The sequence below is a fragment of the Megascapheus bottae genome, chromosome 14, assembly GCF_031878675.1.
Source record: "Megascapheus bottae isolate mThoBot1 chromosome 14, mThoBot2.hap1, whole genome shotgun sequence".
In the NCBI taxonomy this organism is placed as follows: domain Eukaryota; kingdom Metazoa; phylum Chordata; class Mammalia; order Rodentia; family Geomyidae; genus Megascapheus; species Megascapheus bottae.
Genome location: NC_143522.1, coordinates 13,202,979 through 13,228,888, shown reverse-complemented (window position 1 = coordinate 13,228,888; position 25,910 = coordinate 13,202,979). Strand labels below are relative to the sequence as shown.

General features: G+C 40.8%; 1 protein-coding gene across 22 annotated transcripts in view; it reads right to left on the bottom strand.

The window, feature by feature from the left end:
- Ttll5 (tubulin tyrosine ligase like 5) overlaps nt 1–25,910 on the bottom strand; it is a 249,727-nt gene that overhangs the window by 24,424 nt on the left and 199,393 nt on the right. For 11 of the 22 annotated variants that reach the window (XM_090344520.1, XM_090344522.1, XM_090344516.1 and 8 more), the window contains 3 exons: nt 19,097–19,314; nt 12,909–12,991; nt 8,700–8,796 (listed from right to left, as the gene is read on the bottom strand). In XM_090344520.1, coding sequence (XP_090200646.1) covers nt 8,700–8,796; nt 12,909–12,991; nt 19,097–19,314 — 398 coding nt within the window. Of the gene's footprint in view, nt 1–8,673; nt 8,797–12,907; nt 12,992–18,081; nt 18,340–19,096; nt 19,315–25,910 lie in introns of those variants that run through there. The other 11 variants (XM_090344533.1, XM_090344536.1, XM_090344535.1 and 8 more) reach the window with 5 other exon arrangements.

Sequence of the window (25,910 nt, the reverse complement as noted above, 5' to 3'; positions counted from 1 at the left end):
TCAAGGTTTTTTCTGTTGTTGTTTGTTTGTTTTTGACCCATTTTAAAGTCAAGGTATCCTTAAGCTGTTGACATCATCTATAATCTCCACACCAATCTTGCAAGTCTGATTTTTTTTTTTTTTTGCCAGTCCTGGGCTTGAGCTCAGGGCCTAAGCACTGTCCTTGGACTTTCTCAAGGCCAGACCAGAGCTCTACCCCTTGAGCCTCAGCACCACTTCCAGCTTTTTTCTATGTATGTGGTATCAAGGAATTGAACCTGGGTCTTTGTGCATGGTAGGCAGCCACTCTACCACTAGGCCAAACTCCTGGCCCCACGTCTGATATTTTTATTTTTGTTGTGTAGTTGAGGAAACCGAGGTTCTGATCAGCCAGAGTTGCCAACTGAGAAGTGTCCAAGTTTATACTTCAGAATTCTGTCATTTCCATTTGGCACTCTATGCTCCCAGCCCATCAGTTTCATTTTTGAGAAGACTGTATAGAATGTAAAGAATAAGTACTATTTTTGGTTCCAAAACTAGGGTGACATTTTTTTTTTTTGCCAGTTGAACTCAGGGTCTAGGCACTGTCCTTGAACTTTTCTCAAGGCTAGAGCTCTACCGCTTGAGCCAAAGCATCACTTCCAGCTTTTTCTATGTATGTTGTACTGAGGAATTGAATCCGGGTCTTCGTGCATGCTAGATAAGCACTCTACCAGTACGCCAAACTCCTGGTCCCCTAGGGTGACAAATTTTATACTACACCCAGTACTGCTGAGATCTTTAACAGAGTGTAGTATTCATGTCCAGCTTTAAAATTCAAATTCACTTATTTTCATAATTCACGAAAGCTAGCTGAATGCCAATGGCTCAGGCCTGTTATTCTTACTATTTAGGAGGCAGAGATCTGAGAATCTGAGCCCAAGTCTATGAGACTCTTATCCCAATTAACTATCAAAAGCCAGAAGAAGAGCTGTGGTTCAAATGGTAGAGCACCAGCTTTGAATGAAAAAGCTCAGGGACACTGCGCAAGCACTGAGTTCAAGTCCCAAGACTGGCATAAAGAAATGCATGAAAGATTAGAAGAACTAAAATTAAGAAATCTTTCAGTATTAAAAAACCTAATCAGATGTCAAAATCTACTACTCCCATGAGTTGGTGTAGGAAAAAGTAACTTGGGGCCATAAATCACAATATCTTTGGTCAGCAATGCACAAATTTCACGTTGAAATCTGCAGTGACAAACAGGTTTGTTTGTCACAGAAACATAAAGCTAATAAATGCAGACTAGATGTCACTATCTAAAGTCCCTATCTAAAAGTCCATTTGCTGTTTTACAAAACTATACAAAAATGGGATACAAACATTAGGTAACTTACAAGAAAAGCTATTTTTGAACACTTTTTGGTATGTAAGAACTCTGCATTAGATTGTATCTTCTGAGATTAGGCATTTTAGTTGAAGCTAAAAAAAGAGAACAATTTTCCTGAAAATTATGAATGTGTGTGTATTTATATATTTATTCCATCCTTTAAGGTCTATATTACAAGGCATTTTAGGATTTGCTAGGGATTTTGGATATATACAGACTGTAACAGTACCTTCAGTTTACAGTCTTACCGAGGAGACAATTCTAAGTAATCAACAGAGATGACAAAGGAGCTGGGTGTTTGGCCTAGTGGTAAGAGTGCTTGCCTAACATGCGCGAAGACCCAGGTTTGGTTCTTCGGTATCACATACATAGACAAAGCCAGAAGTAGTGTTGTGGCTCAAGTGGTAAAGTGTTAGCCTTGAGAAAGCCGAAAGACAGTGCTCAGGCCCTGAATTCAAGCCTCAGGATGGCCAAAAAAAAAAAAAAAAAAAAAAAGACAAAAAATCATAGTGCAATATCAAACTTTGTGGTATTAATTTAAATCCCTAGGGATTAAAAATAATTATAAGATAGCTGAGCCATCCATGCTTGTGAGCATAGCTTCTCAGGAGGATGAGATCTGAGGATAGCAGTTAGCGGGAAAGAAAAGATCATGAGATTCTTATCTTCAAGTAACCACAAAAAGCTAGAAGTGGAGCTTTGGATCAAGTGGTAGAGTGCTAGCCTTGAGTATACAAGCTTGGGGATAGTACCCATGATAAGAGCTCAAGCCCCAACACTGGAAAAAAAAGACAAAATAAATAAAATTATATATATGAAGATTATTGGAGGAGAAAAAAATTAACTGGACCCCTAAGGGACAGGAAGAGCTTGCATATATACACAGGCATCAAAATGTCAGCAAAAGAAAAGAAAAAAAAATCATTCATTAGTTTATTTAGTACGTAAGAGATTTTTGAATGATCCTGGAACTGACCCCTGGCCTTTCAGGTCAATCTACAAAGATCCCAGAGTGCCAACCTTAAGCCAGGTAATGAGTTCTTTCCAAGCAGTCAGTTAACATCTAACTTAGATCTGGAGGCAGGTCAGAGGATAGAACTGGGCTGGGGTTGGGGATGACAAACAGGAGCTAGTCATACTGGGGAGACAGGCAAAGGGGGAAGATGGTACCAGCTAGATAAATGAGCAGAGAAACACACGGCCATATGATGGGGTGAAAATACTGCTTCGTTTCCAGGTTTTAGAAGACATTTCTTTTACCACTTGCTTCCCGGAGTTTATAAATAGGGATCTTCACACAGTAAGATAACAAAAGCCTGGGCCCTTCTCTAAGAGCACTAGTTATTACCAAGCAATTCCTTGGGAGAGGTTGTGCTTCAGATTGTTTACACCACTTGTGGTTCATCCAGTCCTCAAGTACTCACTGTCTTACTCTGATGATGTGCACGGCTACAACAGTGTCGTCTCTTCACAAGGCCGCCTGTGTTGACATGTCCTACGAGGCTGTGCCTTTATGTAGGGCATGCCAAGAAGCAGCCACATGAAACACACTGCTGGTTAGCTTGTTGAGGGCATTATTACTGCATTTGGCATACTCTAATAAAGGATATAATATACTTCTTTTAGAATAAGACCTAGGAGAAAGCTTAATCTTCCTCAGAGTATTTCTTCTTTTTTGATAATTAGAACTATATGTTCCAATTTATCATATTTCATTTTTGTCCTTTCAGGAAATTCAAAACAAGTTTCACTCCATTATAGTAAATTTATCATCATCATCATCATCATCATCATCATCATCATCATCATTTATGCCAGTATTGGGGCATAACTTAAAGCCTTGTGTTCTTTTTTGCTTCAGCTGGCACCCTATTACTTCAGCCATGTCAGTTCTGGCTTTTTTAGGTAACTGAAGGTAAGACTATCATGGATTTGTCTGCCCAGGCTGGTTTTGAACTTTGGCCACCCTTAGCTCTCTTCAGAAGCTAGGATTATAGACATGAGCCACTGGTGCTAGGCAAGTCCCTAGTTTTGAAAAATTTCATTACCTTGTTTCTGACCCTGAATTTCTTTTACTGTTTTATCACGTCATTTTATTTCTTAAAATGTTATGCTGAGGCTGGGAGTTTAGCCTAGTGGTAGAGTGCGTGCCTAGCATGCACGAAGACCCGGGTTCGATTCCTCAGTACCACATACATAGAAAAAAAAGCCAGAAGTGGTGCTGTAGCTCAAGTGGTAGAGCTCTAGCCTTGAGAAAGCCCAAGGACAGTGCTCAGGCCCTGAGCTCAAGCCCAGGACTGGCAAAAAAAAAATGTTATGCTGAATATGAAAAGTCAACCTCATACTTGTCTACCTACAATCCCATCTGAGAAAAATCACAAGGAAAGCATAAATGGTAGCTCTGGCACACACAGCCATTATCGCAGTCCCATGCTGGCACCTGTCTGCAAAGCAGCCACCACTGGATGAATGAATGAAAAGTATTCTGATTGTGTCTTCTGGAGACTGAATGCAAACAGAAGACTCTCACACAATGTGGTGAGAGTAGCATGGAGCTGGGCGGTAGAAATCTGGACACAGATGACCTGGTCAGAGGGCTGGGCTGACAGAGCTGCTGCTCAGTCAGCAGAGCTACAATTATCCCAAATAAGGTGGCTGGTTGCAGTGAGGTCTGGCTTCTGGGGCTGTTTCCTCCCCATGTTTATATACAATGACTTCCTTAATAAAGGTAATTGAAGGTGTCTCTCTTCTTGCTGATCAAAGACTACTGTAGACAACTCCTCCACCAAGAGATGAGGCTGCTCTCACACATAGGACACTGATCAGGGCAAATACATATACAATAAAGGCCTGAAGTTTAAATATTGCATATTCTAAGCCAGGCTTCAGTGGCTCATGCCTGTAAACCTCGCAACTCACGAGGATCATGGTTGAAGGAAAGACTGGGCAGGAAAGTCTGTGAGACGCTTACTTCTAATTAACCATCAAAAAGCCAGAAGTGGAGAAGCAGCTCAAGGGTAGAGGGTAGAGTGTTGGCCTTGACTGAAAAAAAAAAAAACTCAGGGACAGCACGCAGGCACCAAGGTATATACATACACACAAGCATGTGCACTGGTGCTCAATTACACAAACTGCATATTCTGATAAGTGATTAAAAACTGTGGATAGTTCATTGCCTCATAAAATTTATAGCTCAGCCATATAATACATTAAAAAAACTTGTCAAATATAAAAGTATCTTCCTTTTGGCTTGTCAAATATCTTGATTTCCATGAGAAGCAAATTAGAAGTAGTATGAAAGACTGAACAATAAACAAATAACAAGATTGTAGCAACTTTGAACTAGCTGATTTTTTTCCTTCAACTCACCATTCTATAAACTGGGTTAAGTTTTCTGACTTGCACCCCCATTTTCTATTGGGGATAAAAGTTACTAGGAGCACATGTTACTGGGGATGAGTTACAGTTTACTGCTGTAACCTCTCTGTCCTGAGAGCTAGATTACTTGGATTGAGGTTTCAAGAGCAGAGAGGCCTTTGGTACCCTTGGTGCTAATTGGAAATACCTGCACACTTGCAAGATGAGAACAGAGGAGTATAAAGGACTATTGTTTCAAGTTGTATCTGTGATGTCCTTCACGCTGAGGATCGAAGGGAATAGAGGCTTTTCTTTATAGAGTAATTTGAAGGAATAAAGGATAAATTTCAATGCCAACCATGTCAACAGGGCAATACGCTTCAAGTTATCACTCTCCACACCCTGAGTTAAACACCCACACTCCTTGGAGCCCAGTTCAAACTCTACAATGAGGTAAGCAGAGTTGTAAATATTTCCATTTGTAAAGCTTGCTTTTTCCAAAGACAGGCATGGCTTAGCATGCCATTTTCTTTCTTTAGAACTTTCAGGAACAATTATATCCTGAGGATACAAGGATGGTAAAGTACGTGGCTACAACAAGCATGCCACTGAAACCAGCAGCAAGGTGTGTGGGTTCACAGGATGCATACCTACAGAGGATGGCTCCATACCCAGAGGTGATGTGTACAAAAACTTGCAATGTTACACTGGTTACTGGCCCAGTTCTGAGCTACAAGAATAGACTGGATCTTCTTCCACCCAAAGTGAATGGGTCTTAGCTGGGACCACACAACTCTGTTACAAGATGCCCTGGTAGGTACAAGTCTAACAAAGCTGGGTGCCAGGCATTTTTCTTCCAGACAGAGAAAGGGGCTCCTGTACTTCCCTTGTCTCTTCATAACAAAGTAGCAATTGTTAATAACTCTTCTCTTGGGATCTTGCCAGCTTAGCAAGAGACAATATCAATTTTCAGATGCTATCTTTCTCAGTAGCCTATTTCTTAATTCACTTCAGAAACTGAGTTCTTTACTCTTCTTTATGGCAAATGAATCCTCCTTTAGGTGGGTTCTGAGAGTACTCTCCTATCTCGCCCTAACTCATGACTGGGTTCTTCCCCTCCTCCCTCTTCCAACCAGGCTGTTCAGATACACTTGAGTTTTGTTTCTGAATGTATAAACAGTTACTAAATGAAACGAAAGAGTCCTCAGGACAGGAGAGCATGAAATTCCACTGGCTGGGAGCCAGGTGAGTTTGCCATGTGGAGGGATCTACATCCTTCTTGTGTGGCTACAGCCAGACTGAGCTGGCAATAACACTGAACACCCCATGTGTGTTAATAAAGCCTAGGACAAAGTGCTTAGACAGTTGCTTAGAACTGGGTGATAAAACCCTGATTCACACTTTTGCTGGTCTCTGGTGCTGCAAATTAAAGATACCTTTCTGATGACATTAGTTTGAAGGATGTTATATTGGATATGGCAGTTTTTCAGTTTCTCACAGGAGAAGAGAAGGCTTAGGAGGAAGAAACTGATTACTCTCACAGGGGAAGGGGCAGGTCATAGGGGAAATTACTGGCATCCAGCAGGAGATTGAAAATGGGAGTCTAGGAAGATACAATCTCAGCCAGGATGATACCGTCTAGGTTAGAGCCTTCACTGGGATTTTCTGGACAAAAAGAAGGCATGGCAAATAAACAGGTTGGGCCTGGCTGGCCTGAATAATTCCTGGGAGCTCTGGGATTTATGAAATAGTCTAGCTTAATGGAATCTGGCCTTGGAATGATTAGGGCAGGGGAGGCTTTAGCTTGGAGTGGGAAAGTTTGGTAGCTTGGAGCATAAACTTGGAGCTGGCCGTGTATAAAAGGTATGCTTATGGACAAGTTGTTAATATCTTCATTTCTGGGTGGGACAGCCTCTTTCCAGGACTATAAGAGCTCCCCAAATGCCAGATCATCAAGAATACAGAAAATAAGTAAATATAGTTCATACACACACACACACACACACACACACACACACACACACACACACACGCACAATATCTAAACCAATAGCAACCTCTGTATTTAAACTTGACACTTACTTGGAGTTGCATACAGAGGACTAACAGACCCTTCTCTCTATCCTTTGGTAAGGACAATAAATGTCTTATCAATATGATGTAACACAGTATGTGAGCACACTGTAAGCCTGTCAATGAACCTCACTGCCTCATTAAAGCCATCTACGAAAAGGTGCTAAGACCGTCAGAACTTGGGATGATACTTGTGAAGGGATCTAGACTCTCTACAACTCATTCACAACTAAAAAAAATGCCTCCGGTAAGGAGCTATGACCTCTGAGCTTCTGTCTCTTCACTTTGTGACCTACATTATTTCCCAGCTCAACAAGAGGCATCCTGTGTCATCTGCCAATGCCAAGTCGACTAGGACAGGTTCTGAGAGGTTGACTACTGAGACTCACTCCATCTTGCTCTGTCTTCTGTACCCATGTACATTTGGCAAATCTCACAGCTTCACCCATCCTTGCATATGGACAGCTCAGGCTCAGCGGGCTATCCTTGCAATAAATGGCCAAGTAAACAGGCAGGCTTCTCTGCTGATGGTCTATACTACCATGTAATATTCAGGGTTGGCCATAAGGGATACTAAGGAAAGTAATACCACAACAGTGGCTGGCCCAAAGTTCATAGTCCTGGAAATACATAGACACAAGTACTTCTTGGCAATTCCTCAGTTTGGTTTGGAGCTTGATGTTGTATTCACTCTGACCGTCTCACTTTAGTTTTCTCTATTTTATGAGTGTTTTTCTGGACAGGCTGCTTAGAATCAACACTAAGGGGCCATTGGCTGAGTATTACCATAGAACTCTAGTTATTTTCAGGTTTTTTGGGGGTACATTTTGGTGGATGACCAAGCCATGGATTTTATACTCCTGTCTCTTCTCATTTCATTCTGGAAAGATTTTAGATGGGCAGGAGAAAGACATTTGAAGTTTTCTGACCCCATGTAAATGAATCCTGTGGTGGGTAAATAATTTTCCTTTCTCCTTTGCTCTCTTGGGGGGCATTTTAATGAATAATGCTTCTCAAATAGTTTATAAATATTCCCTGTGAGGTAAGAAGAATATTAAACTCCTAGCAGGTGGGCCATTAAGGAATCTTCACAGTCACAAGGTTTCACAGAATTTTCTGCAAAGTTCTGAAAGCCACAGTTGGGAACAGAGTACTCAGGGCAGCAATTAGTGGGTGTGTAGATACAGCTTCACAAGATCAAGTTTAGACAGTTCCTTCAATGTATATGAGATTTTTTAAAATGGATGTAGGATAAGATTTATTACTTGTTTTGTGGCCAATTATAGTTGTGTTTACTTTATATAACTCATTAAAAGTGTTAATTAAAAAATAATATATTGTTTGCTCTCTACTTCCCATTACCTGTAAGTCTAGTTCACAAACTACCTAACCTCGACAAAGAGCCTCAATTCTCTTTGAAGACTATGAGAATATGATTTTCAAAATATCAATTTCTCTTATTTTGTTATACTTTACCTGTGAAAATTCAATTATTGCTGTAGATTCTTTGATTTGTCTCAAAGAGCTCACAGTTTTAAACAAAAGCCTTTCATAGCAGAAAAAGTTCTTGCTGTCTTAGCTCCACCTACTGGTAGACCACTACAGGAGCAAACTATTTGCATCTCAACTTTGGGCCCAGGTTTTGGAGCATTTCTCTGAGTTTTTGAAGTCCCAACTTCATGGTAGGTGTGTGTGTGTGTGTGTGTGTGTGTGTGTGTGTGTGTGTGTGTGCATGTGTGTGGTATTATGTGCAATGGATCAAATACAGGGCCTAACAAATGCCAAGCATTGAACTACATCCATTCTCTTCACTGTCCCTAGCTACTGTCTTGCTATGGCATAAAGTCAGAAAGTGGCAATGATAAAAAAAAATATGCTCTTATTCTTACTATTACCTTAAATTGGCCTTGCCTTCACCTACTTTGCTTTTCTCTGTCCTATAATTGCAGCAAGGGTTCCAGATCGTGGGGGTAAGCGTTTGGATCTGGCGAAAATGACTTTGGGAGCTTCCAAAGGTCCTGAAAAAATGGAAAAAGAATCCCTACTTAACACTATGTTTGATCTAGGCCCAAGGGACAGGAAGTAAAATCCGAAACTAGGTTAAGGAGATTGTCATCCTTGAAGATGCTGCCACCCTACTTCCTGCCAAACACCAGGTCCATCAATGAGCTCTCTTCTGTTTTCTAACAGCGTGAGAGCGGGTAACGAATGCAAATTCTTACCCCCTGGCCCATGAGGAATGTTTTGGGACTAATAAAACATATGAGTTCTACATCATCGTGTGAAGAAAAAGAGAAATGTCATAGGATACTAGGGTAATCATCTCAAGAATTTTACTTATTTTTTTTTTTAACTTTTTTACTTAGATTCACCCAGGAGCCCCACAAACTATATAATGTATACAGGAATGAATAATAAAAATTCTACTGAGTACTATTAATCAAATAATTTCACTTGAAAAGTTAAAGTGATTCCAGGTCCTTTAAAGCCCCACTAGATTTACTTCATATCAAGGTAAGCTACTTGTTCTTGTCATAGTGACAGAGTGGAATGGACAGGCACAGTCACTGGGGTGCCACTGGACTTTCCTCATGCAAAGAGCACAAAGCTGTAGCATGCTTCACTGTAATGTTTAGTGATAACCATTAAATAGATACTTGCTTCTTATAAATGAAATCTATCATTGCCTTTCAAGTTGTAGTAATAATATCTCTTCCACAAACGACAGACCAATAAGATCTTAAAAATAAGGGAGTAGAGTGCAGGAAGAGGTCACACCACAGGACACAGTGCTTCTATAGGAGCTAAGGGGCAGGCAGTGCTGAGGGCAGCTGGTGTAGCTTTAGCCCTCTACATTAATGGTAGCTGACATGATAAAATCAGCATGAAAGATATGTCAGTTATCTAGTCTGCTGTTCTCTGCTATTTTAGCTCACCATTAGCACTTTGGAACTCAAGAAGAACTCCATGTTTACAGAGAAAGAAAGGCAATGACTTTGGCCTTGGGCCAATGGCCTCACTCCAGCTTCCTTCTCAAGTTTCCCAATCTGCTGACTCTACCCCTTTCCTTCCATAGAGAACTATATAGTTTGAGGTAGGAAATTCAAGGAGGGTAGCAGTCATGGAGCATTACAGGCATTATCTCATCCAATTCTCATAGTAAGAATATACTTAGCCACCATCAGGAGGAAAGGACTGCATTGTATTTCAATAGTGCCCTGTGATGAATTACTACCTTAATCAGACTGCCTGAGGAGTGAAATCACACATCTTAAAACCAGGTTGCGGGCCGGGAGTTTGGCCTAGTGGCAGAGTGCTAGCCTGGCATGCATGAAGACCTGGGTTCAATTTCTCGCTACCACATACATAAAAAAAGAAGCTGGAAGAGGTGCTGAGGCTCAAGTGTTAGAGCTCCCTTGAAAAAGCCCAAGGACAGCACTCAGGTCCTGAGTTCAAGCTCCAGGACTGGCAAACCAAAACCAAAACCAAAACCAAAAACCAGGTTAGCCAAATGCATGCAGGCTAAGGGCCCATGTTTAATCAAATGCCTTTACTGGAAAATGGGGCTAAGTATCTTTCAAAGGCAGTTTAGGGATTTCTATATAGGCGCAAACTTCCTGAACCTCAATTATGGGGTGTTTTGCCCTCTTTTAAAGAAAAATGTTACTTCTGGTAACCTAAATTTTTTTTTCCACAGGAAACCTTGCTAGTCCTCTAGGATAACTTAAAACCAGATGTACTACTAAAGTGGGAAACACAGAATGTGAGTTTGAAACACCGGGGTACAAGCAGCACTTACTACTCTGATGGAATCAATTGTTGATGCTACAAAGGTAAAAAAAATATATATTGAAAAGTACAGGAAATGACTGATTCATAAAATATGTTCATCAGTGTTTAACACCAGGGAAGTGACAGAAGAGAACTAATTTAAGGATGGTTAGATGCTCAGAGTCACTGGTACAAAGCAGCAAGTAACAGGCTACCTGAACAAGGTTGTTACCTGAAGGTAGAAGTAGTGAAGAGATCAGATATGAGGGGCCAAGAGAAATATAACCTCTCTCTGCTCTATGGATTTATGCTGATACCAAATTCAGTATGATCATGGCAAAATCTTTCACATAATGTCACTAAGGGACAGGAAACATGAGTTGATGGTCAAATAGCTATAAAGTATGACTCAGTGTCACAATTCTAACTTCTTTAGGTCAATTCAAGTACTGATCAGGCTAATAACATGCAAATGAAGTAGCCTGGGTTTCCTGGAGTTTCTGAGCTTATGCAGTCTGGGAAGGTGAAGGGGCTTAGATGCTGTATCTGGTAGAACTCCTTTAAACGCTCTATCCAGAATCTCCCAGATATCCAAATCTCCATTTCTTTTCCATCACAGTGCCAGGTGGAAATTTTACTTCCTTCAAAGTAACTTCCATGTTTTCAGATCTGGGTATATTTGCTTAGTGGTTAAGCACTTGCCTAGCATGCATGAGGTCCTGAGTTCAATCCCCAGCACTGCCACCACAGCAGCAACAGCAACAACAAAAAATACTGCCTCATTCTAGTAACTCTTTTTAGAAGGGACATCAGTATATACATATTATTTTTTGAATTCAGCTTTAAAATTGTAGAAGAGAACAAATTTCAAATCAGAAATATTACTGTGACCTGACCTGCAGGTAGGCATGGATCCCTTTTATTCTATTTTATTGAATCCTCACAATATGCCTGAGACAATGCAATTATCCTAATGATCCTGTCAAGCAAACTTGCTCTTCAGAAATATAATTTTCAGGTCTATCAGGTTAGGTCTTCAGCACATTCTCCACATGGATGGACTGCTAAGTGGCTCCTGACTAATAAGAAGATGATGGGCAAGTTCCTCAGCTGACTTATAAACTGGCCCTGCTGCTGCACCATCTTTCTCCTGCCACTGCTTGCTCTTGCTTTAGTCCTAGACACTGTGAAAGGTGGGAGCCAGCAGAACACAGCCCTTGTGCATGGCCCTGCACTCCCCATACCTTCTTCCTGGGACTACTTGCACCTCATACCTTCCTGCTTCTGACTGACTTGCTCATACTCAAGTCTTGGCTTGAATGTCTCTTCCTTTATGAAGTCCTCCCCAGTCCTAAAAGACCCTAGGTTCCACTCAGGTATAAATACCACCTGACTATTTTCTAGCTGTGAGTCTTCAGCCACACAGATTTCATAATCTGTGCTTTGATTTCTTCAGCCATAAAATGAGGAACAGAGTTCCCACAGTACATGCCTGCATAGTGTCCATGAGTTATTACCTGGGAAGCCTTCATCACTGAACCTCACGTTAGGTGGCTGATTGGTGTGGTCTACTATCATTCCTTAGTACATCAATGATCCCTGTGTCATCGATACCACTACTTCTTCCCACTACTACTGCCATGTCCATCTTCTCGAGTTTGTTAGCTTCCTGAGCTAAGACTATTTTATTCGCCCTTTGTATACTCCACAGTCTGGCAGTTTACCTTCTCCACACAGGTAACTCAATAACCAGTATCTGTTGATGTGAGTCAAAGAGATCTTCTTCCATTTTCAATTGTGTATCTATGAGTTACTCTGGATAGAAAACCATGGGCTCTTGAACCCCTTGCAGCCTCACTGAGATGTGTGCTTCTCCACTGACAGGCTTTGATCCGCTCAATAGACCATAGCATTAGCACAGCAAGCTTCAGTCAACACCAGTCTCTAGCTCTGTATTCATGTATAACCTCCACAGCTTCTCAACTGTCTGAGCCTCTTTCTTTCTGTAATGGGTACAGAGAGACCCATCTCATGGGGCTGTTGTGAGAATTAAGAGAGAGACCCAATATGCAGAAATTCTGCAGAAACAGTCAAGTACAATACCAGTCAAGTACAAGGCACTAGTGACAGCAGCTCACTAGACAGTAAAGTTTCATTTAGCTTGAATTCGTTCCAGAGAATGCCTCCCCCAGGCTGTCGTTTTATTTTAAAGGAGGACATAAAAATGCCCATATGCCAATGCTTGAAAAGTGTGGCTACTTGTTGTTTGAATCAAAGCTCTCATCACAGACAGGAGGGAAGGGGTTAAAGTGCCACCTTCCCAGCTGTTCCATGTGAAAAAGAACTATTAGCCACTAACCTGTGGAGCTGGTGGTGGGCATGAAGGCTGCAGGGTTAAGGCTGCTTTGGAGTCCATTCAGCTGCCCTTCCGTTGACGACCCTCTGAAACACAAAGGAGATTGGTCAGATCCACAGATAGAAAGTCAGGGAGAGGAAAGGTAAGCTCAAGGATAGACCTCCATGGCTCTGCCTCTTGTCTTGGTGGTCTCTCTCTTCTGACTTTTGATTTCTGTGACCAACCAATAACTTCTTCTGAACTACTACATCTTTTGGAATTCATGATTTTCGTCGTCCACTGGAATATATCCTCAAGAAAGCATAGTCTCTGGTCATTGCTACGTCTCCACTAACAGAATGAGTACCCAATAAGTAGTTGTTTGGTGGACAAATATATGTAATTCCTGGTGTTGACAGATTTTTTTTTTTCTTCCTGTCAGTCATGGGACTTGAACTCTGGGCCTGGGTGCTGTCTCTGAGCTCTTCAGCTCAAGGATAATGCTCTACCACTTGAGCCGTAATGCCACTTCTGATTTTCTGGTGGGTTAATTGGAGATAAAGACTCTCACGGACTTCTCATGCCCAGGCTGTCTTTGAGCTGGGATCCTCAGATCTTAGCCTCCTGAGTAGCTAGAGTTACAGGCCAAGCCACTGGTGCCCAGCTGTTGACACATTTTAAAAAGCCAAGTTTCATGTAGAATAGTAGATTTCAAAGGGTAAGGAAGAAGGAACCCATCTTTTTACCACTACCCTCTCCTACCAGGCCTTATACTAATACCAAGACAGTTGTGGTGACATTGTACTCCTGGTAGCTAAAGGGGGTAGAGGTCAGGAATGCTACTAAGCAACAACTAAAGCATTACCCAGTATAAAATGTCATTCTTGCTATAGCTGATACATTGTTAATACAGCACCTCTATTCAAGCAAACTTTGATAATTTTACTTCATACTCTTTTAAGCAGCCTGTCAACCAAACTGTTCTGTTAACATTTCTTTTAAAAAAATATTATAATCTCTTACAATGTATTATTAAATGTCATAATATTTGGGTTTGTTTTTTGTGCCAGGCCTGAGGTTTGAACTCAGGGTCTGGGTGCTGTCCCAGAGCTTCTTTGCTCAAGGCTAGTGCTCTACCACTTGAACCACAGCATCACTTCCAGCCTTTTCTGAGTAGTTTATTGGAGATAAGAGTCTCATGGACTTTCCTGCCTGGGCTGGCTTTGAACCACAATCCATAGATCTCACCCCCATGAAAGCTAGAATGATAGATTTGAGCCATGGGTGCCCAGCTAGGAATTATACTTTCAAATCCCCAGAGTAACTACTACAAAAATCATATAAAAAGCTACACCCAAAAAGCCATTGGAAGAATGGGACATAAAAGAAAATGTCTAAATGTCTGTATTACTGGGTGAAAGTATGTGACCCAAAATGTTTCAGTGACATTCGACCTTAGTGAGTACCTTCCTCTGTCGGAAGTCTGACTTTGAATTTTGACACTCTTAGTCTCCAGATCCTGAGTACCTAGGATTAGAGGCATGAACTATCAGCTCTTGTACCCCAAGTGGTACATCTCACTGCTCACCTTTTGTCATGCCCAGCCCCTTTCTCTTGTAGTAAGAGGAGGGTTTGTCTGGGTCAGATTGCACTCTCATGGGAGGAACCACCTCCAGGAATGCAGCACCTACCAGGAATCTCGCAGCACTTCCCACCCTGAGAGTGGCACTAAATTTTCCTTCTTCTGAGTACTTCATTGGTCATTCAAGTGGTAAAACTGGTATGGAAAGAAAGAGGAATGTAATCCTAGCAACTAAGGAGGCTGAGATCTGAGGATCAAGGTTCAAAGCCAGACTGGGCAATACAAAGCCAAGAGACTCTTATCTCCAATTAATCAGTAGAAAACAGGAAGTAGGGCTGTGGCCTCAAGGGTAGAGTGGTAGCCTTGAGCTGAAGAGCTCAGGGACAGTGCCTAGGCCAGAGTTCAAGCCCCATCACCCCTATCCACCCCCAAAACAGAAGGAGGAATGTGCTCCTAAATACTTTGTGTTTTTCCCAAAGCATCATTTCAGATGTGAATCTTCATGTGTTGTACAGATGCACTGTCGTGAGTGGTTTTCTGGGAAGTCTGTGGTTAACACAGTAGTGGTGTGAGGGCCAGTTCTGGCTGGCCACTGACTGCCTATGAAACCTTGCCACACTTGTAATCCCATACCCTCTCTCTAGTCCTTTACTTCCCAACATGACTACTTCATAATTACACACGATAGAAATGTGGAAGACCCAAAGGCACCTAAAGTTAAGGATGGACATGTCACAGATTCAACCATGTTTCTTTAGACTACATGCGATAAGAGGCTTAAAAGGAAGGTGGATAATGGTCAGTCTCCAGTAAGACAGCTTCTATGTTCACAAGAACATTGTATTTTCTGATTGGTCTATCCTAGAACTTCCTTGCTTTAATGGTTCACATGATTTAGAAATGATATTGCTTGTTTTTATATTCTTTTGACAATAATCTCTGAGAGCTTTCGATCATACTGCTGACCTCACCCTTGTTTGGGGCACATTACTGGTTGGTTTTACTGGGCTGCTTGGCTCTCACTGCTTGCCTCCCTCTAAATCCTCCATAGCCCTTAACAGATTCCACTGTCCTGGGTGCTGACACAGACAGCCATCACCTTCAGTTTCCACTGAGATCACTCTGAGGCACAGGGCAAGGCAATCAAACTCTGTAGAGGAAGGCAAGACAGTTCAGTCTGACTCTCTGTTTCCTTACTCCTCTTCATCCTCCTCTCTCTTTTTGTTGGGATCAGACCCAGTGTCTCACACATGCTAAGTGTGTGTTCTACCACTGAGCTAATAATCATGGCCTGTCTGTTTCCTTTGGTCAGAGAAATCTCCCAAGTTGTAACACCTTTGATCTGGCTTTTAAAAGATTATTTGCAGTCTGAAGTTTGCTAGGCAAATTTCAGTCTTCTCAGATGGGATTCTCCTCTGTATTTCCTGGAGAGTATCATTCGGGCTAAAGGTCACTTAGAAGGAAGATAGTTTGGGTTCCAAGTTCCTAAGGTTGTTCCTAGGCTGTTATCATCCCTCTTAATTTAGCCTACTTCTTGAAATATCAGAAACAGTTTAGAAAGGAAGATATGAGAAAGTATAGCACATATTAGAGAAGAAAGTCAAGAAAGGCTACTGACAAGAGAGAAATGAGAAAAGAAAATTCTGAATTATTCTCTTCACAGAACTGGCAAATGGGGTATATGGAAAGGACATATGAGTTTGAGAACCTAATAGTTTGAGAGCCTAATAAGAATTGCTGGGCCAAGAGAGGATCAGGAAAATGGCCACAAAGCACCAGGATTAAAAGGCAAATGTGCTCATAAAAAAGCTTTCAATGGAATCGACAAGCTATTTTGGCTAATCAGTAGGGAGAGCAGTTTTTTTGGTTTTTGTTTTGTTTTGTTTTACAGATGGGAAAATGAAACATGCATTCAGAAGGTGACTTGAAAATTATCATAAAGAAATAGGACCCTGCAGTTGTTGAGTCTCAATTCCCTGTGCATCAAATCCACACATTCCATCTTTTATGCTCTATTGTTCTCCAAACATAACCCTCTACGATGTGGAAACTTTGATGCTCTTGGAAATTGCTTCTCTATCTGTCTAATGCCAACTTCTGTGCTAGGAGAAGTTTGAAGTTCAACCCAAAGACACAGGGTCTGGCATGGTCAAATCCTCACTACAACTTCTCATTAGTTGTGTCTCCAAGGGCCACTATAGCATTCCTGAGTGTGACTCAGTCCCACCAGTTACAACTGAGGGCTCCTGATTAATTTGAACCAAGCTGGAATAAGGGTCACAATAAGATCCAAGCAAATGAAGCAATACATCTGGGAAGCAGAAATAAAAACAATTATCTGAAGCATTTTTGAAACGTAGTTTTGGTATTATTCCTAATTACACAGAATATTTATTTAACATCTATTGGTGCCGGTAACTGTGCTTGACATTAATTCATCTGATTCTCCCACCATGGGATAGGCACTATTACTATTAGTATTTCAATTTTAAAATAGGAAATAATCACAGGTATGTAGTTAAGTTGTTCTGTTAGCTAGGAACAACTATCTCTTTAAAAGAATAAAAATACCTGGGGATCCTGGTACTCAGGATCTTTATTCCAGGTGCCATAAAAACTCTGGATTAAAAGTCACCTCAGTGATCCAAATAAAGTAAAACTACAGATCACAATAGCAACTAAGTGCTATTTGCTATGGCAGAGGAATATGTTAACAATGGGAAAGGGTACATAGAAACTCTGTACTAGAATTACTATTTTTCTGTAAATCTAAAATTAAGTTTACTTAAAAGTATATCAATATTTCATAGAGGGAGCTTCTTATTGAGTCCATTCAGATGGAAATCTATTCTATTCCTTTTTCTGAATACTAGAATAAATACTTGAAAATATCTGTAGGGCCTTTGCAACCCTGGACATTTTCCATGTGAGAGAATGTTAAGGTCCCCATTAGTGCTAATTTAGCTTCACAGACTTGTGCTAGAGTTTTAAAGGCAAATTGGAAACTATTTCCTGGAACAATGCCTCACAGCATGCCTTTTGATACTTGGATTATATTTCTTAAAGTTTGAAGAAATCTTTGCTTTTTTCCTCCCTTCTGTGCATTTTTGATGCTGAACTGTTTCCGGTTTTCCCACACTACTGCCTGTCACAAAGAAGAAACCACAAAAATGCAGCAAAGAAGTTTGTCCAAAGGGCTGCAACTCCACCTAGAAGGCTGCTACATCTTCGCCAGGAGAGAGCCCAGATGCTGCCCAAGCTCACCTCCCCACCAGTCTAGTCCACCAGCTGGCCACTCAGGCTACCAAGAGCCATCTCAGGGTACTAGCCATAACTAAGGCATCCACAAACAATGAGTTTGCTGGAAGGTTTAATATTCACTTTCAACTCACTAACTCTTTGGTTCCTGTAGGCCTCTCCACTCTGCAAAGGACAGTGTGGCTTTAGCATTTGTCTGAAGGTGACTAAGGCCTGCTGAGTTATAGTGTGAGCTAGATTTTGTTCCATGGGCTTTATGCACATTTATCTCTGCTCAAATTTATCTACTGACTCTCGAAGTACTCTTCCCTATTGTTATAAAAGAGGAAACGAAGGCTAAGAAATTACATAACTTGCCAATAGTATCAAGTTAGCAGACTGTGGAGTGGGGCTGTAAGGACAGGAGGTCTGACTCCAGGGTGTGCACCATTAAGAGTTTAACTCCTTTTTCCAGGTGAAGAGAATGCACAACCTCCTTTCTAACACATTCTGTTATCAGCATTTAATCATGGGCTACGGTCTTCCTCATTATTGCTCTGGAGAAATCTGCAGGTATTAGAATACCAACTCTTCCCCCAACAGGGCTTGGTACTTAGCAGGCACAGAATCAATTTGCTGGAAAAAGTAATGCCAGAAATAGGATTAAAAGAGCCATAAGTGGGACCTTTTCTATTTGATATAGAATATGATTCACCCTCCAACAGAAAAAATTGTAAGTACTTTTTTAGGCCCTAGGATTCTTTCTTAAAAGTAAAATTGAACTTAGGAAGGCCTAAACTTGAACCAACAACCAAAACAAAGGGGAAGGAAGGTGTTAAATTCATTTATTTACAGTTCAGAATAATTACCTGATACACTGACTGACACTCCTGCCAGAATAACCTTGAGTTCTGCAAATAACTCTCTTCTGTCACCTGGAAAACCTAAAAGAGCAGTGGCTGGCTGGAAATGTGGCTTAGTGGTTGAGGCCTTGCCTGGCATGCATGAAGCCCTGGGTTTGATTCCACAGTACCACATAAACAGAAAAAGCCAGAAGTGGTGTTGTGGCTCAAGTGGTAGATTACATGCTAGCCTTGAGCAAAAAGAAGCTCAAGGACAGTGAGCAGGCCCTGAATTCAAGTCCCCAAACTGGCAGATTAAAGAAAAGAGCAATGGCTATCCAGCCACAGCACTGTAAGCTACAAAATGCTTTCATTGCTCTCTAAGCAATTCCAACTTATACCCATGGTTGAGTCTAAAGTTAGCCATTTTTACCCATCAGGTATCCAGGTTTTCAATCTAAATGGTCTTATTAACTTCATAAAGACTACCTTTAGCTTAGGATTACTATAACTTTGAAGATACTAAACAGATAATGATTAGAAAAACTTACTTGGCAGCTCTCTGGGATGTTGCCTTTCTGAGCATTTGTTTGTGATTGGATGGGGGTTTGGGGAGCAGGGAGGAGGAAGAACTTGGAGGTGGCACCACTTTTTGTGGTAGAGTGGTTGGCTTCTGGCCACCAGCCGTGGCACTTGAAATTCTGCAGCCTGCACCATTATTCATTGTCCATAAATTGGAGCTAGGGAATGTTTGGTTGCCAAAGATCGCCTGTAAGCAAGACAGAGAGTGAGAAAAAAAGATTGATGGAGATTCCCTTCACACTCATTTTCTATATTTAATTATAATCCTAAAGCCATGCAAAGAGAATAAAAAAAACTATTAAAGCAGGTCTAGATTCAGAGAAGGGAGTCTCTTGAAGCTGAGTTTAGTAGTCTCGTTGAAAGGACAACGGCCTAGGAGTCACTGGCCAGGTGTACAAAACCATTGTTTTATAGTCTTAACTTTTTTTCCTATTATATTTAATGAATATTTAATGAATATTTCCTGCTGGGTGTCAAGTACATAAACAGAGTCAAATCTGGGACAAGTCTGCCCCAGCCCTCTGAACTCTAAACGGTTTGAAGTGGGAGGAAAGGGAAGAAGCCACATGGCTAGGGCACTGTGAGCAAACAGACTGCAGAGATGAGGCCAGAACAAAAAGCAGACCATACATTGTCTTGAGGATTGTTGTTAGAATTCTAGCATAGTAATACTCTACTGACTGAAAAATTCATATTTGACCAACTCTTTCGTATCACTAAAGATAATTTTAAAATATACTTAAAAAAGAAAACTTTAAAAATCACTTACATTTTAGTATGTGAGTAAAAAATAAAGTAAAACTACTACATGAATACCAGTCATTATATGAATATAAAATCAACAGGTGACTCACACCTGTAATCCTAACTACTCTGGAGGCTGAGATCTGAGGATTGAGGTTCAAAGCCAGCTTAGGCACTAAAGACCATGAGACTCTTATTTCTAATTACTATTAGAAAAGCGGAAGTGGTGCTGTGGTTCAAGGGGGTAGGGCAGTAGCCTTGAGCTGAAGAGCTCAGGGACAGCACACAGGCCCAGAGTTTAAGCCCCATGACCCATTAGAAAAAAAAAAAATCAACCCAAAGGTAATTTGGCAAGAGGGTAGGCCTACAAATAAAGATGAGGAAAATCTCCACTACAGATCAGCAGGCATATGGATCTGCAGAATGTGGACGTATACTTCCTTCCAGTAGATGCTGTACAAGTTCTTAAGTCTATTTGCTTCATTAGCAACATGGATTGTGTGTATCACAAATTTGGTTACTAGTCCCTCAGTATGATCAGTACTTATGCCAATGTGTATATATTATAACAATATCATGAAGCCACATTAAGAGAAAGGTAATACGATTGATGAAACACACAGTTCTTAAAAGCATTTATGTGTAAGTATGTGTATACTGGTACTGAGGCTTGAACTCATGGCTTCAAGCTCCTACTTGGGCGTTTTTGTTCAAGGCAGACATTTTTCCACTCAAAACATAGGTCTACTTCTGAAAAAGCATTTCTTGAAACTGGCTTCTGTTGGTAGATACCACATGCTGAGATGGGAGGAATGGTAATTCTACCGTGCCAGGCTTGGGTGGACTGAAGATGAGAGCTCCAAAGATGAACTTTTCAGTGAGATGTCACTAGTATTATTTTTGCACTTTAGTTATTTAAATTATATGAATCTGTTTTGGTGCTGGTCCTGGGAAATGAACCACAATACTCAGAGCTAAGCCTTCTAAGTAGCTAGAATTACAGGCATAAACAACTAGAGCTCAGGTGAATTATAATTTTTTCAGATTTAAAAGATGAATTAAGAAGATTCAAAAAAATGTCCACAGCGGCCCTTCTCATGTCTTAGGATGTCCCAATTCCAAGAAATGGGTCTAGAGGTGTGGGGAGGCAGAAATAAGAGGAGGGCTTCATGTGGAGTAAATATCTTTGACTAAAATGCTTGACAAAGAATAAGCAATTTCAAATTGAGATACTCTTTCACTTCAGCAAAACACCTGAAGGAGAAACTAAAGGACTTTTATTAATTCTTCTCTATGTGTGACCCAAAAAGAAATTTAAAGAACCATGTAAATGTAAGAAGGTATTTTGGTAGAACACCATAGAGTCCAGATTGCTTCTATAGTGCAGTCACCAAAGCTCCCAGAGAGAAGCCAAGCTTTTGAGACTAGCTTTGATACAAACCCCTTATTTTCAACTGCTGTTTTCCTACCTGAGGTCCCCTAATCTATGGGAGAGGCAGAAATGTGCTACCCCAGGGATGCCTCATGTAAGAAAGCAAGAATATCAAAGTCAGAATGAGGGCCAAAGAAACCAGACATAAGAACAGGCTGCATCTTCCCCCTATCTCCTTTCCTTTATCTTCCCTTTCTTTTTCTCTCCTTTCTTCCCCTCCTCTCTCTCTCTCTTTTTTTTTTTTTTGGTGCCAGGGCCTTGCAGGTGCTCTACTACTGAGTTACATTCAGCCACATAATACTATTCAGTGAAATACTTTGTAATGTTGGGAGGAAATGGCTAGCAATAAAAACCAATCAAGGGCCAGGAGCATAGCCTAGTGGTAGAGTGTTTGCTTAGCATGCATAAAGCCCTGGGTTCGATTTCTTGGTACCATACCCAGACAAAAAGCCAGAAGTGGCACTATGGCTCAAGTGACAGAGCGCTAGCCTTGCACAAAAATGTGTCCCAAGACAGTGCCCAGGCCCTGGAGTTGAAGCCCCAGGACTGGCAAAAAACAATTAACAAATAAAAAACAATAACTGCACCATAGAAACAACTAAAACTATATTTTCAAATTCATCTTTTTTTGGGGTCAGTTGTGGGGCTTGAACTCTGGGCTTGGGCACTGTCCCTCAGTTCTTCAGCTCAAGGCTATCACCCTACCTCTTGAAGCCACAGCACCACTTCTGGTTTTCTAGTGGTTAATTGGAGATAAAGAGTCTCATGGACTTTAGTGCCCAGGCTAGCTTTGAACTGTGATCCTCAGATCTCATCCTCCTGAGTAGCTAGGATAACAGGTGTGAGCCAATGTGCCTGGCTTATTTTTTTCTTTTTATCAAAGTCTTTCTGTCTAGTGCAGATGAATGAATACAAAAAATGTGGTATATGTATATACAATGGAATTCTACATAGCCAACAGATAAGATAAAATAGTGGCATACGCTGAGAAGTGGATGAAATTAGAGCAAATCATGTTGAGTGAGGTAACTCAAGACCAAAGGAACAAAAAGTGCATGGTATCCTTAATATGTGGATAGCAGATCCAAACAGTACAATGGCAATGACTTAATATTTGGGTACCCAAGGTTATGGACATGGTCTTGGAGATATAAAGATAACTATATAGACATAAAATCTATGATGGACTATATACTCTATAGACATAAGATTTTATTACACATGCTAATTTGTATCTATAACATACAAATCCTAAAGTCTATGTGCTAGTGATTGTATATAGAAACTCCCTTCTTGAATACTTATTTGTTAACATGACATTTGAAATACGATGTAAAAATCAATGTTAATAAATTCTTTAATTAAAAAAAGGGGGAGGAAAAATAATCTTTCTGGGTTATCTAAGTGACAAGAAGAAGGAAGGCGGGAAAAAGAAAGGACAAGTTTTGAGAACCATATGTATAATAGGCACCTATTCTGGTTAAAAGAAGGGAAATCAAACAGACACACATGCACACACTAATATACACATTAGTATTTGCACAGGGCAATTCTGGTAGGGTATACCAAAAAAATGATCATTTCCATGGCAAAGAACTTTTAGGGATCGAGGTAGACAGAAGTGGGATTAATACTTCGCTATAAATATGTTCTGTATGTTTATTATAAAAGTATCTCAATTATTTCAAAAAGAGAGTTGTGATACCATTTAAGCAAATGAGCTCCGAGCAGAGTGAAAATATCCATGTGAAGGCCCAGTTTTAACTACTCGGGTGTAGGATTTGCTATACACTGGGGTTGAGAAAGGGACTGACTATGCAATCTTGGCTGTAGAACCAGATTAAATCACCAGTAGGAGGCAGAGGCCCAGGCTAAATGGAAAGAACATGATTTTTCTGTCAAATGTGCCTGGGCTCAAATGGAAGTCTGGTCATTTACAAACTGGTTGATCTGCTCAAGTTAACTAACCTCTCTGAGCTTCAGCTTTATTTTTTTCATAAGCAATTATAACTGCTTGCCGGATGGATTGTGGGTGACTAAAGCAAGGTCTGTCTAATCCAATAACTCTAGCCCAGGCATTCCATTAGGCTTTCTTGAAATAAGTTGGAGCACCCAACAGGTACCCAACAATTTTTCCATTCCTTCCCACCGCCCCCACTCATTAATCCAATGATGGGATGGCATGCAAGCCTACCTATCAGTAATCCTTTGTGAATGGTAGTTGGTTATATATTTTTCCAACATCCTTTTCTGGTCTTATGATGATGATACTAGTTGTGTAAGCAAACTCGTAAAATAAAAACATATGTTTAGGATCCCAGATCATATTTACTCAATCCTCTCCTGCAGAAATATTTTTTCCTCTCCTGACCCTTTTTTTTTTTTTTGTGGGTCATGGGGCTTGAACTCCTGGGCGCTGTCCCTGAATTCTTCAGTTCAAGGCTACTGCCCTACCCCTGGGCCTGGGCATTCTCCCTGAGCTTTTCTGCTCAAGGCTACCACCCTACCCTTGAGCCAAGCCCCACTTCCTGTTTTCTAGAGGTTAATTGGAAATATTAGTCTCAGGTCTTTTTGTGCCTGGGCTGTCTTTGAACCTTGATCCTCAGACCTCAGTCTCCTGAGTAGCTAGGATTACAGGCAGGAGCCACTGGGCCCGGCTCCTCTCCTGAACCTTTATAAAATTTTATTTGCGTGTCTTATCACAGCTTAGCCATTCTCTTTGCACTATAACCACTGATGAATGTGGAAATGAGTGTATTTGTGCATGGTTGATTCTGTTTCATCTACAGTGCCCAGGTACTAAATAAACATTTACTGAGGGACCAGCAAAATATACTACTATTATTTTTTGAAGCAACAACTCAATTCCTATGCAAGAAGACAAGCAAATGTGTGCTAACATATAGATGTAATTTTTATTTATTTAATTAATTAATTTATTTTTTGCCAGTCCTGGTGCTTGAACTCAGGCCTGAGCACTGTCCTTGGACTTTATTTTGCTCAAGGCTAGCCCTTTGCCACTTGAGCCACAGCACCACTTCTGGCTTTATCTATGTATGTGGTACCAGGAATGGAACCCAGGGCTTCATGCATGCTAGGCAAGCACTCTATCACTAGGCCAAACTCTCAGCTACAGCACCATTCTCTGGATTTTCTGAATAGTACCTATTGTGTTATATTCTAAGTGAGCTCTTGATAGATCCCAAACAAAACCTTCCTAGGTATGAATTTTGTGTTAAGACCTTAGACTTTCATATTCTATGTAAACTCAATCCTTAACTTTACCTAACAACTGAAGTAAGTTAGGACTTGGGGCTTAGGAGATTGACAGTTGCTTGGCTATTGCCTTTTTCCCTGTTCTTCCCAAATTCTGATGCTATTTGGAGAATGTGTGTTTAGCTTGAAACAACAAGGACAACAACAACAGGATCTACTTCTCTTTTGTCTTTAGAAATAATCATGTAGAGGTTCAAGTCCCATGCCCAACAGGAAAAAAAAATAGAGATAATCGTTTTATCTCAGTTCTAGCCAATGAGATGTTTTAGGAAAACTCTTAAAGAGAGCTTACTTGGTTGGTTCCTATTTTTTTGCCTTTACAGTTCTTCCTAATGGAGAAGAACACAGAGAGTTAGCTAGTGGTAAGACAGGCCCAGAATGAAAAGATATATTAGAGAGAATAGACAGAAGGAAAGTGGATTTCTGATTGGCATCATGGAGTCTGAGAGAACCTACCTTCAGATTCTATTCATACAAAAACCCGTTGTAACTTGTTCATTTGGTTTTTTTTGCTAGTCTGGGGGACTTGAACTCAGGGCCTAGGCGCTGTCCTTGGGCTTTCTCAAAGCTAGCACTCTGTCACTTGAACCACAGCACTACTTGTAGTTTTTTCTTTTTTTTTTTGTGGTACCAAAGAATTGAACCTAGGGTTTTGTGCATGCTAGGCAAGCACTCTGCCACTAGCCATGTTCCTGGCCTGTAACTTGTATTAACCCATTGTGCAAGGGTGTGGGGGGGATTCTCATTAGAAATGGAATCCTGCTATCAGAGCTGGTTCTCTGTCCATTCACATTTAAGCTTGCTTAAGCCTCGAAACAACAGACAAGAAGCAGATCCTCTTTCCAGTACTGAAAAAGGCTCTGCATGATCTGACTTGTGACCATACTCAACATACTGAGTGACTATAAAGTGATTACAGTTGTATACCACCTGAAATCCTGGAGAGTTAGTAATGAGATGGATCCCCAGGTGTCCTGGTAAAGCCCAGGTTAATTGGGGTAGGATTAAAGCCATCAAATTTGACTACGCTGGGACTATGTTAAAAGGTTATGTCCCTAGATGAATTCAGACATCGGTCTTCCTGTGCTCCCCGACCCTTTCTTAGCCCAGTCCTGCAACTCTACCAAATACATATCATCTGAGCTATTTTGTCCTGATAGTCATTCCAAAAGGACAGAAGAACTCTATGAAAACTCTGCATAATTTCCAGGTAAAGTATGGATAGAGGTAAGAGCCAGGCAGAGACAGCGTGTGAACTATTCCTGTGTCCCAGAGTGAAAGAGCTAGATGACTGAGGACTGACTCTACTGATCTGGTCAATATAAACATGA